Source organism: Simochromis diagramma, unplaced genomic scaffold (genome assembly GCF_900408965.1).
Source record: "Simochromis diagramma unplaced genomic scaffold, fSimDia1.1 OVJJ01000402.1, whole genome shotgun sequence".
Taxonomy (NCBI): Eukaryota; Metazoa; Chordata; class Actinopteri; order Cichliformes; family Cichlidae; genus Simochromis; species Simochromis diagramma.
This window is the reverse complement of record NW_024386972.1, coordinates 7,344,921-7,358,777: the sequence shown is the minus strand read 5'-3', so window position 1 is coordinate 7,358,777 and position 13,857 is coordinate 7,344,921. Positions and strand designations below refer to the sequence as shown.

Below are 13,857 nucleotides of genomic sequence, written 5' to 3'. Positions count from 1 at the left end.
AACAGATGGTTACAGTGAGGTGGACAACTCTACCACGTTATACCCGCGAGCACGAACACACTTTCACACACGCCTCTAATGCACGTATCCGATGATGTGAAATTAGGTGCAATACTTTACCCTTTCTTTCTTTTCCTGCTTGTCTTTACGAGTCATTTTTTTATTTCACTAGGTTCCAACATCGATCGAATTTTTCTGTATGTTTTGATTAATTATAATAAGAATGATTCTCTGCAGAATAAATGCTTGTAAACCCTGTTTTTTAACAGTTGCTAAACCACTAGCTAGCACAGAGGAGTGAGGTGCAATTTTAAACAATTATGTGGCAGATTTACCTCTCAGAATTCATATTTCTGTATGTGTAATTTAAAATAAATTGGTAGTGATGCCTGCTGTGAAAGAATGTTGTTGGTTGCTTTCAAGAGAAACCCATCTCCAGCTATTGACAACAAAGGTATTACTACGGGTAGAAATAAAGGCAAAACTACAAAAATAAAGGCTACATTTCAGAAACTGAATTTCTTTTTAACCTCCCATGTTCCATCACCTCCCATAAATAAAAGGCATTCACCAGCAGCAGTTTAATTTTGTGGTCTGTCTGTGTCTGCAGGTGGCTCACATACCTGCTGCTCCTCATCCTGGACCTGATCATCTGCCTGCTGGCCTGTCTGGGACTGGCCAAGCAGTCCCGCTGGCTGCTCACAACGTGAGTCTTATATACCCTGTAACATTGGGCTATTTTACAGCAACAAGCTATCTTTTTGTTCACATGAAAAGTGGTAATCTGTTCCTTCCCCCCAATTCTTATATGTGATATTTTTCTTCTCTTTCCTTGCACAGCAGGAGGGAGAGACAGTGGGTGAAAAGCAAAGGCAGGATATATAAAAGAAAAAGTCAGTTGGGAGATTAGTAGGCTAAGCCTTAACTAACTGTGTGCTATTATGGAAATAAAATATATTCATTTTTCTTTTCTGAAAATATTCAATTTTTCTATTTTTTTTTAACAAAAAATAGACATGAGTTGAGCGAATTAGTATGAGTTGGTGTAGATGAAGGAAGCTTGAGGCGTGGTAAATGTCTGTGAACAAAGCAGCAAAGCACTGAATTACATCCTTGCTCAAACACTCCTCTTCTAGCCATTTCCGTATTCCCTTTGCTTTTTAGCATTGCCAGCAGTGGGTTGAACTTGTTCAGCGTTACTGTCTCAGTGGCTCTGCTTTGCAAAGAGGTTTGGAAAGCAGGGGAGAGATGAGATGTTATCAGCAATACAACTTCCTGAAGATTATTTTCCCTCTTTAACACTTGACCTGTTCTAAATAGGCTGGGCATGAATTACATTAAACAACAGTAGGTACAATTTTATTGTATCTCCAGATTATATAGCATGTGATTTATACCTTTTTTGTTGTGGTTTTTAGTTGTATCACACTAATGCTACTCTTCAGGAGTGACAAACATCCAGAATGAAAGATAAATATGTGTGTTATACTTGTATAACCATGCATGTGACAAATAAAGAACCTTGAACCTTGAACCTTGAAATATGTGACAGCACATGCCAGCTATACTAAAACATAAGCAGTAAAAGAAAAAAAAACACAGTAATACATTAACAGGTGTTGGTTCGTCTGCCTTTTAACAGGCGGCCAGAATGTGCAGCATGTTGGTGTTAATGAACCTAACAATCACTCTCCCACACACTGTAGTGCATGTTTTGCTGAAACGGAGCTTTCACAGAAAGAACATGAAATCTGTCCTGCCTTCATTCCTTCATGAGGCATCCTGTCTCTTGCAATCAGTCATTTCAGGGTGTGAGCTCTGCTAAACTTGCCCTACTAACCACAAATGCACTCGAAGACTAACCCTATACACACACACACACACACACACACACACACACACACACACACACACACACACACACACATAAGATGAGTCAGTGTGAAGAGTGTCTGCCTTCCCAAGAGATGCAGTCTTCCACTAGAGTGGAAGTGGTTGGGGGCAAATTACACTCTGGAGGCCTACCAACTCTTTCTGGTACATGCCGTCTGGCTGGGTGTTACTGTGACATACAGTAACAGCTTACACCTACACGTTAGAGATTTATAAAGCTCACTGTCAGAGAGATGTTTATTTGTAGATCTTTTACAACTGCTTGTTTTTGTGAAGAGGCATTTGTTGCGGTCGAGTTTTTCAGCCGTGATTCTTTTTATACGCCTTTAACGTGGCAAGGACATTTTGGTTTGGTGAATAAAAACTGTCATCTCAAACCCGGATACACAGAAACTATTATGCATATTCGGTCTGAAAGTGCTGTAAAGTATAAAAAGCTTCAAGTGCATGTGTATTCCTAAAGTAAAGGACAGAGGAAATTTAATTTCCCTGGATGGCGGAGATCATTAGGACTGTGATGAGCAAGGATTCGCAGCGCAAGTTGCTTTAAAAGTAATAAACGGTTTTTCAGGGGAGGCCTGAATTTCTTAAGTAACCTTGAATATCCAGATTACGAACTCAAGAACACTTAAGCCCGAAGCGAATAAAGAGCAGGCTTTAGTTCAGGCAGCCGAGTCTGCTTCAACGCTCACATGACTCACTGTAGAACATTTCCAGCTCACCCTTTTAATCATGGAGCTGTAATTAAGCCTCATTATTGTGCTTGTATACTGCTGATTTGCATTTAGAGAAATGTAAAGCAATCTGAATTGCACTTTCACGGGCACAACAAAGAAGTACTTTTAATTAACATATCTGACAGATGTTCAATGGCAAGATATTTCATTCATCTTACATAACATGGCATGAGTAATATCTCTTAAAGTCTTGGAAAGACACTAAAAATGACAGAATAATACTATGAGCTGGGGAAAAAATACAGCGCTTTTTGCCATATAATGCCTGTTAGTATAATTCAGCGTTCCATTATGTTGTCCTAAAAAACATATCACTCAACCATCTCTTACTAAATAGTTATATAAATTTAGAATATGTGCAGCATTAATGTTTGGCTTTTATCTTCTTAGCTAATTGCTCATCAAGCATAAAACATCAAGCTCATCTCAGCAGGAAGTGGGAAGTGACAATACTAATTTTCCCCTCAAGGGAAATCTAGATTCAGAGCCCACGGTTAGGTGCTGTGGTGGGCGTGGGGCTTCTGAAATGCTGACAGCAGTAGTCTAAACAAGCGTCGGTATGTCTCTCAGGTTAGTGTGTTTGCACTGCGTTGAATTGATGGTTTAACTACACCTCTGTGATCAAAAGCTTGCATTGTAAGTCTGTCACTGGGGGGGGGTGCCATGTAAGTGCAGCAGCAAGCTTGAGTTGGGTATCCTGAAGGGTCCCTCACTTCACTTCATATTTGGAAAAAATAAACAAGGAATTGAAAAATAAATGAGCCAGGGAGAGATAATGCTCCTGCTGTAGTGGAAAACCTTTAGCATATGTTGGCAGTTTACCCATTAGTGCTGGGGTAAACATTGAAGGAGGTAATTGCACAGATAAACCTGTTCAACTGCTCGTTAATGCAAATATCTAATCAGCTAGTCATATGGCAGCAACTCAGTGCATTTAGGCATATAGATATGGCCAAGACAACCTGCTGATGTTCAAACTGAGCATCAGAATGGGGGAAAAAGGTGACCTAAGCGACTTTGAGGTTGTTGGTGCCAGACTGGCTAGTCTGACAATTCCAGAAACTGCTGATGTACTGGGATTTTCCCAACAAATCCCAGTAGATCATCTCTGAGATTTCCAGAAAGTGGTTTGAAAACAAGTCAATGTCCAGTGAACAGCAAAAATTTCTTGTTGATGCCAGAAGTCATGGTTGCCATTTTTGTCAGTTAAGAACAAGAAACTGAAGCTGTAGTTCTCACAGCTCACCAAAATTGGACAGCAGAAGACTGGAAAAACATTGTGCGGGTCAGGCTCAGGCTACTGATGGTGGTGTAATCATATGTGGATATTTTCTTGAAATACTTTGGGCCATTTAATACCAGCTGAACACTGCTTAATGTTCAGCTAGTATTAAATGGGCAACAGTGCACTCACTGTTGAACATGACAGTGAGTGCACTATACTCACATGGCCGCCACAGTCACTAGATCTCAGGCCATGTCCACACTAATGTGTTTTCGTTTGAAAACGCATCTTTTTGTCTCCGTTTTGGCCTTCCGTCCACACTGAGACGGTCAAGGAAAACGCTCTCCAAAGCGGATACGCGTGGCAGTGTGTACGGCGAACCCGGAGCCTTTTCGAAAACGACGACACATGCATCATGTGATGCAGTCATGTGACCAATTAAGCTAAGATAGCGGAGGGCATTATACAGCAGTTCTTTTGTTTGCGCTCAATTTTGACAGCCCTATCAGACATTAATATCAGTTTGTACATGACCAGATAGCTTTTCTTCAAATTCTTTAACTCAATCGCTTTTGCAACTTCGTACTTTTGTGTTACTCGCAGCGACAACTCCACCTCATTGTTAGTCCACTTAAAAAACTCGGTGCTTTTCCTCGACATTTTGCTGCGACGTTTCAAAGAGCCAGAAAGTAACTAAACGGCAGACAGAATTGACGCAGGTCGAAACGTCTTGCGTTTCACGCATGCGCAATACTGGAACTTAGGCGTTTTCTGCCGTTTCAATGTGGATGCACAACTCTGTGAAAACGACTGAAAATGATAGTGTGGACACGGAGTGTTTTCTGATGAAAACGCCGTTTTCTAATTTATCCAGGCTAATGTGGACGTAGCCTCAATCAACGCAATGTTTCTGACATGTTGTTGAATCTATGCCAGGAAGAATTAAAGCAGTTCTAAAAGAAAAAGTGGGTCCAACCAAGTACAAGCAAGGTGGACCAAATGAAGTCCTCAAGAAAGACGCATCATTTTCGGTTCAAACTACCCTGTCCAAACTAGCCCCTTGTGTCAAAGATGTCCCATAAGGAAGTGTGCCGGAGCCTTTGCGTTTTTCCAAAGATAATATAGAGTTTATTAAGATAAATTTCTTAAAAGTTTAAGGCACTTGCCCGAAGGAAGGAAGACAGGGATACATTTAGTTACTTTTTGTAGAAACAATTTATATTCACATAATAATTATACTTATATACTATTATATAAGTATAATCATCATAATTATACTTTACCTTAATTGTACACACTGACTAAGTAAATCCATATTACCACAACTGTCTTCATAATTAAGACATTTTAGACAATAAGGTCAATCTCCTAAATTTGCTCGGAGGAAATAAACACAATTTAATGAGTTGCAGTCCAAGTTAGTCTGTGATGGTTTCTAAGATGGCAATCACAAGGTGGAAGCCAAAATTAGAAACTGAGAGAAATATGTGATTACTATGTCAAGCTAATTAGCACTGGCAGTGAGGTCTCAGTACCCATGCATATCTGCTCTGAGGTCACATCTCTATCATTTTGCTCAGTTTTAATTAGAACGTTTAATGGGGGCTTGTGTAAGGATGACAAAGCTTTCACTTTCTATACATTTCTACAGGGAGTGCAGAATTATTAGGCAAATGAGTATTTTGTCCACATCATCCTCTTCATGCATGTTGTCTTACTCCAAGCTGTATAGGCTCGAAAGCCTACTACCAATTAAGCATATTAGGTGATGTGCATCTCTGTAATGAGAAGGGGTGTGGTCTAATGACATCAACACCCTATATCAGGTGTGCATAATTATTAGGCAACGTCCTTTCCTTTGGCAAAATGGGCCAAAAGAAGGACTTGACAGGCTCAGAAAAGTCAAAAATAGTGAGATATCTTGCAGAGGGATGCAGCAGTCTCAAAATTGCAAAGCTTCTGAAGCGTGATCATCGAACAATCAAGCGTTTCATTCAAAATAGTCAACAGGGTCGCAAGAAGCGTGTGGAAAAACCAAGGTGCAAAATAACTGCCCATGAACTGAGAAAAGTCAAGCGTGCAGCTGCCAAGATGCCACTTGCCACCAGTTTGGCCATATTTCAGAGCTGCAACGTCACTGGAGTGCCCAAAAGCACAAGGTGTGCAATACTCAGAGACATGGCCAAGGTAAGAAAGGCTGAAAGACGACCACCACTGAACAAGACACACAAGCTGAAACGTCAAGACTGGGCCAAGAAATATCTCAAGACTGGTTTTTCTAAGGTTTTATGGACTGATGAAATGAGAGTGAGTCTTGATGGGCCAGATGGATGGGCCCGTGGCTGGATTGGTAAAGGGCAGAGAGCTCCAGTCCGACTCAGACGCCAGCAAGGTGGAGGTGGAGTACTGGTTTGGGCTGGTATCATCAAAGATGAGCTTGTGGGGCCTTTTCGGGTTGAGGATGGAGTCAAGCTCAACTCCCAGTCCTACTACCAGTTTCTGGAAGACACCTTCTTCAAGCAGTGGTACAGGAAGAAGTCTGCATCCTTCAAGAAAAACATGATTTTCATGCAGGACAATGCTCCATCACACGCGTCCAAGTACTCCACAGCGTGGCTGGCAAGAAAGGGTATAAAAGAAGAAAAACTAATGACATGGCCTCCTTGTTCACCTGATCTGAACCCCATTGAGAACCTGTGGTCCATCATCAAATGTGAGATTTACAAGAAGGGAAAACAGTACACCTCTCTGAACAGTGTCTGGGAGGCTGTGGTTGCTGCTGCACGCAATGTTGATGGTGAACAGATCAAAACACTGACAGAATCCATGGATGGCAGCAGTGGCGGCTCCTGAAAAAAATCTCAGGGGGGGCAATTTTTATGATATCGACTAAAATGACCCATTTAATGAGTACATCAAACAACACAATTTTAATTTGTTGCTAGGTGATTAACTCATACAGTGATACCTCATGCCCACTAGATGGCAACACACAACAGAAAGCTTTCCTCTAGCTACATAAGTTACAGGTAGAAAGCGAAAGAAATTAGCATCCAGTAGCCTTTAAGCAAAAATGAATGTGTCCACTTACTCATTACTTAGGCTACATCAATCCAATGTTGTGTGGTGTAATCAAGCAACAATATAAAGCCGGCTGCATCATATAAATCAATATGCACAGCCTGTCAGCCACGACTTGCGCTGGAACCAACTCCGACAAAAAGTCCTGTTGTATGCTTTTGACTTCTCCTTCGTTGCCTGGGTTAGTTGAATTTCGGGCTTGTCAGGTCCCAACTCTTTAACTTGCAGTTTTTCTGCCATTGTCCTTCTGGCAAAAGGGTAGGTTAGAAGCGATCTAACCGAATTTGGGGGAGGCTGTGCCTCAACCGTTAACAATACCGCTGCCATCGTCTCTCTCTGACCTTATAGCTCACTTAGGCTACTGACTGAGGTAAAATTCTAGAACAGCAAATCTTCGCGCGTTTTCTGCAGGGGCGCAATTTTAAGCGCCCCCAAACCATTTAATTCAGCGACGCTGATAGGTCAAATATTTATTATTTTCCCCTGGCAACCATTTAATGATAGGCTATTTCGCTGCATATCAAGGGCGCTTTGACGAGCGCCCCAGAAGAAGAAAAACACCGTTTGTTGGTTGAACTTTAATGAGTCAGCTGGTGAAAATGTTAAAATACGCCTGGCTGTATATGGGCACACACATAGTAAAACTATCATTGATGAATTTTTTAAAAATATATATTTTTACTCCTCCACATTTGGGGGGGCGGAGCCCGAGCGCCCCCTATGGGCCAGCCGCCACTGGATGGCAGGCTTTTGAGTGTCCTTGCAAAGAAAGGTGGCTATATTGGTCGCTGATTTGTTTTTGTTTTGTTTTTGAATGTCAGAAATGTATATTTGTGAATGTGGAGATGTTATATTGGTGTCACTGGTAAAAATAAATAATTGAAATGGGTATATATTTGTTTTTTGTTAAGTTGCCTAATAATTATGCACAGTAATAGTCACCTGCACACACAGATATCCCCCTAAAATAGCTAAAACTAAAAACAAACTAAAAACTACTTCCAAAAACATTCAGCTTTGATATTAATGAGTTTTTTGGGTTCATTGAGAACATGGTTGTTGTTCAATAATAACATTATTCCTCAAAAATACAACTTGCCTAATAATTCTGCACTCCCTGAATAGACTAGCTATAACAGAAGTTTACAGCAAAATATTTTTTAGTAGAGAAGAAAATCCCCTTCCCACTCTGATTTAATTCAGTCACTTGACCTCATCCTTGAATGCATTTACTAGCATCATCTGACCTGCTCAATGAACTCTGTAACTTTTGCACTTGACTCAACTTTAAACCCTATTTTCCTTGTATCCCATTGATTCCCATTCGTCTCACAGAGCACAAAACTGAATAATTTATTTTAATTTCACTTTAGTTTTAGGAATAAAGCTCTAGTTTGCAACAACAGTCATCACAGGGCACTTTACAAAGAAGAGTAATTACCTTTTCTCTATGTAGTGTTGAGAAGACATCAAACAATAAACACTCATCAACTGATGGGCTCAGTTACCGTAGATCAGAAACATGTAGCTACAGAGCCAAAACGAGGAAAGACTGGAAAAACAAAGACAGAGAAATGCATGGTGAATGAAAGAGAAAACTCCTTTCAACACAGAGCAGTTTGCAGTTCATGTGCCCCGCTTCCCATTTACATTGGGTCTCTCAGTATGAAAAATTCTACATACCACTACACACGCTTAAGTCATCTGAACATTTTTCACAGGACTCTATCCAGTGCTGTGAAAAACCAACTGGAACCCATGATTTTTTTCCACAATTTCTTTTGCTGTATGACTTTGTCATAAACCAACATCATCATCGCATTCTTGTGGAGCAATGTGGCCCACTCTTCTTTACAAATTTGCTTCAGTTCACTGATTTGCAGGTATTCATCTGTGCACTGGTCTCTTTAGATCCCACCACAATATTTCAATCAGGTTGACTTTGGCATACAGAGAGGTTGACTTGATGTCTCCAGACTACCCAGGTTCTGTGACTGTGAAACAAGCCTAATTAGCATAGCATAGCATCTTTATTTATAATGCACTTTACATCCGACAATGTTAGCCAAAGTGCTACAAATATAAAACAAAGAGAAAACAGTTTACATATAGAATATCTTAAAATTAAAAATAATATAATTAATAAGAAACATATTAAGAAACATCAACAAGTCCTGCTGTGCTGAAAGCCAAGGTAAATAGATATGTTTTAAGACGTGATTTAAAAACAGATAAGGAAGGCGCCTGTCTAACATGTAAAGGCAACTCATTCCACAATTTTGGTGCTGCCACAGCAAACGCCCGATCCCCTCTGAGTTTACGATTAGTCCTGGGCATGCTTAGGAGGAACTGGTCTGTCAACCTGAGGGACCGGGAAGGTATGTATGGATGAAGAAGCTCAGAGAGGTACAGAGTGGCAGCATTGGACAAACATTTAAAAACAAATAAAAGTAGCTTAAAATGGATCCTAAAATGCACGGGCAGCCAATGAAGTGAATATAAAACTGGGGTGATATGCTTGCATCTATGAGTGCCAGTCAAAAGACGTGTTGCAGCATTCTGAACTAGCTGCAGTTGAAAAACAGAAGATTGACTCACCCCATAATAAAGAGAATTACAGTAATCCAACCGAACGGCTACAAAGGCATGGATTACTGTTTCAAATTGCTAATTATCATCCTTCTACCACCGAGCTTGACAGTTAATATGAGGTGTTTATACTGACATGCTGTGTTTTTTGGTTTCGTTTTTTTGCCAAACATGGTCCCATATGTCTAAAGAACGTTGTTCCAGAGATCTTGTGGTTTGTTCAGATGCAACCTTGCAAAATTAAGCTGTACTGCCTTTTTCTTTTTTGTTACAGATGTTTGCTTTTCTCCCGTTAACTCTTCCAAACAAGCCATGCTTGTTTAGTATTTTTCTAACTCTACTGTCATGAACTTTAACATTAACCAGCTAACTGTGGCCTGTAGAGTTTGAGATGTAGCTTAACTGTTTTTATATTTTTTTGTGCAGTTTCTCTGAGCATTGCAAAGTCTGGCTTTAGGGTGAATTTGCTGGGAAGATTGGCAACTGACTTGTTTTCCAGTTGTGAACAATCTTTCTCACTGTAGTATGACAGGCTTCCCTGTGGACAGCAACGGTTGCTTCTCTCAGGCTATTCCTTTCGCCTTTCTTCTTTGGCATTGTGATAACACAGACCTGAATGTTCCAGACCAGCAAATTGACCCAAGACAAAAAAAAAAAAGAAGAAAGAGCTATTCACTCATTGGAAATAACGGTTGGAGCATTTGACCATTGCTGTACAAGCTGCCAACTTTTCTTACATTTACAACTTGTCAAACCTTTGTCCACATATCCAAAGCTAAATTCTTTTACACCGAAGAAAATAAAATATACGCCAAGACACAGCTGCAGTGTGTAGGTTATCATTCAACTTATGGTTGTCTTAAGAGCTTGAGAAAACAAGTTTGTGAACTGAAGAAGCATCTTAGGTGAACCATGAAAACATAAAGAAGTCCAGTTTTCTTCATTGTTCAAACTCTTATGACCCTAAATTAACATCCATCCAATTCAGTACCCATCCCAGCAGCCATGGGGCGAGAGCCGGTGTACACTCTGGACAGGCTGCCGGTCTATTGCAGGGCTAACAAGCCTAAATTAGCCTAAATTGCCAAAATCATTTTCTATGTTAATGCATGTATAATAGTTAATCCACCAGTATGCACAAGCTCTTTATCAAAACAGCATTTTTAATGCTAAAATATAATTACAGTTGTTATGAATAAGAATTTTCAAATTTGTTGTTATAACTATAGATATAGATATCAATATAGATATAGATAGCTAACGGTAGCGTTTCCATCTATGCTGACAATGTTTTCCTGTTACTGTCAAACAAATTATTGGTGCATCACCAAGATGGTGGCTAGTGAAAATGAAAAGTGTACAGAATTTTACACTCAGGGTTTTGTCTGTTTTAAGCATACCACCAAGTTACTTGGAGTGTACCGGGTGTAGCTGTTCTTTTTAGTGTGGCTACTCTAGGCAAACAAAAGAGGAAATATGTGATTTGAGATGCAGCATTAGTATTTCATGGGAAAAATACAGGAAGAGCACAGTCTTCTAAGGCCAGTGTCCTAGCTATCAATTTTAGAGAAAGTGAGAAAGTGAGAATCTGCACCAAAATACAAAAGGTTCATTCTTTTCTGCTGCTATATCTCTGCAGCAGGTTTGATGAAATTTGGCCATGTAGCTTTTGTGTAATTTTGCTGACAGAAAGAGAAACAATTGGCACAGCAAATGTAACCCTGTGAGGCTCTTGTCTGCGAGGAGGAATTACAAAAGTGTCAGAAAAGGAATCAGAATTTTCTTCTTATCCCTTTATAGTTGTTGTAGTTACCACCAAGAACCAGATGTGATACTGGTGTAAAGTGTTCTATACAGTACCCTTTATATAGCCATATGCAGATATAATCACATATTAATGCAAGTTATCGCAGTGAACGAGTAAGACGGTGAAGAACGTTTGCATTAGTTCTGCTTGTCGAGTCTAAAATAAGATAAGGAATCTGTGAAGCCTCACTCTCTTTCCTATCTCGCAAATTGTCTGGGCCTAGTGAGAGGTCTGTATCAGACAGAAGGAAGGAGACAGACTTTAAGTATGAGGATCTGATTTGAAGGCAGAGGGCGTCGAAAATACACTGTAGAGAGGGCAAAGGGAATATATAGAGAAGTAGAGATAAAGAGAAAAGGACAGAAGTAGCGGATTGTAAGTTCAATATTGGGAGCTCAGTATCAATTCAGTGCATTGAGAAATGGATTAGCCTGGGATCTGTGGGGTGCTGAAAGATGAACAGGCTGGCGATGAGCCTGGACATGCATAGAAAAAAAAATCCGATTTAAACTGTGGTGACATGAATCAGGAGCTTATTGGATTTTCTGGAAATTCTTTTCACTTAACCAGAGCTGATCTATGATTGTCTTTAATAGGTATTGATCTCCTATTTTAGTACATCAACACTTTCCTGCATGCCAAAATGGACAGCCAGGGCCTGCAATCTCTCAGCCTCTGTGTAAATCATTTGATGTCATCATCTTATCATCTAATAAGTTGACATCATCAGGGTATGGATTCACTGTAAAACAAACACATGGGTGCAGGAACATCCATCCACTGAGTTCGCTATAATCAGATGTCGGCAAACAGAGCGGATGAGCACTGTTGAAGATTAGCTGTTCTTCTGCAGCTGTATGTTGAAGCAGCAGAATCAACTCCATGGAAGTAAACATGACTGCTGTGACTTTTTCTGGTGATGACAGCCCAGTGACATCAGCATTTCTTCCTCTTGGGTCGCGAGCCATTTCTTATGAGTAGCAGAAGCTGTTATGACACGGACTCTACAATAGCTCTTTTTGTTTCTCCATTTTGATTGTTATTTTGTTATATACAGTAGTTATAAGACATGCTTACAACATGCAACTATTCCAAAGGGGTCGCTTTATTACTAGTTTGGAAAAGCAGTTGCTTGCGAAGATAATGACTCAACTCTCCTTTGAAGCGTCTCTTAGCATTCATGGCATTCAGCTTTGTGATTTTTCTATCAGTGCAAAGACACAGATTAAATGGAGTGATTCGACTTAATATTAGTGGCTCAAAAACACAGCTTCAAAAGAATGTTGATGTAGGAACCATATCAAATTGAAGGTGCTGATATACCACTGATATAATAAGTGCAGATTCGTATGACAAACCCAGAGTACTTCTTGGTTTTCTAGCAGTGTGATTACAATAGTGTTTACCTGTAATCACTGCAAGTAATTGGAATGAACCTAATGCAAACCGGGTCAAGTACTTAAATCACTGACTCATTCACTTGGATAAATACCAAGCTTTAATGAGCCATTGTGTCCTGGTTCACTGAGCCTTCAGTTAATCTTAGTTTAATTTAGCAAATAAACAGATCACTGCACTGAGTTTCAACCTGACCCTGTTGTTTCTTTGTATTTCTGCAGGATGATGGTGTTTGGAGTGCTGACGCTAGTCCTGAGCTGGACTTCACTGGGAGCTGACCTGGCAACCGCTGTGGTAAGCTCCCTCGCTTTCTTACCCCTGAGTGACTGACTTACTTTGATATAAAATAACCTAAACTGGTCACCTCTCTTATGATACTTGATAGTTTGCAGAAACTATCTATCTATTTAAGGTATTAGCTGCTAATTAGTGGTTCTAAGCTTAAAAGCCAAGTATTTAAGCTTTATCAGGATGTTAAGGTTACAAAAATATTTATGAAATCAGTCTAAGTGACAGAGATCCCTCACAGATGCACAGAGTCATCTAAACAGGTTCTAAAACTGCCCAATCTCAAATTCTTCTGATCACAGCTATCCGTCTACCACGTCATGAGCTTTTGATCTCTGCTGTCAAAACACACGGCACTAAAAATAGACTGACAAAAGAACAAAATTGCAAACCCACACCTTCTCAGCAGCATTATACAGAGCTCAATAACCCGATTCCAATTCAAGGATTATGACAACACGAATCCAATTGCCGTATTCACACTGAGTAGGTGATTAATTTCAGTGTTTTTCCTCTCTCATCGTCCCAAGGCTTAAAAAAGCCGCGCAAGTGTTTGATCGATGTGGAGGTGAGAACTCACCGTGAAAATAGAGAGAAACATGAGACGCGATGAATATCAGGTGGCTGAGCACTGGTGTTTGACTAAGCTGCCTCGGGCGTCTGTGCTATTTTTCTCAGTTTTGTTGCTGGATGTTGCTTTTTTTTTTTTACTCAGGGCAGCAGAGGATTGTTTACACGTTTGAATTAAATTTGGAGATAATGAGCGTCAAGTAATCAGGAGTAAGTAACAGCGAGAAGTTTGATCTGTTGCACAGTGGTGTCTGGTTTTATCTTCCTTT

General features: G+C 40.1%; 1 protein-coding gene across 2 annotated transcripts in view; it reads left to right on the top strand.

Moving 5' to 3' along the window:
- The window catches only part of ttyh2 (tweety family member 2), a 69,620-nt gene that overhangs the window by 43,711 nt on the left and 12,052 nt on the right, over nt 1-13,857 (top strand). For both annotated transcript variants that reach the window (XM_040039025.1, XM_040039024.1), the window contains exons 5-6: nt 611-706; nt 12,952-13,024. In XM_040039025.1, coding sequence (XP_039894959.1) covers nt 611-706; nt 12,952-13,024 — 169 coding nt within the window. The remainder of the gene's footprint in view (nt 1-610; nt 707-12,951; nt 13,025-13,857) is intronic.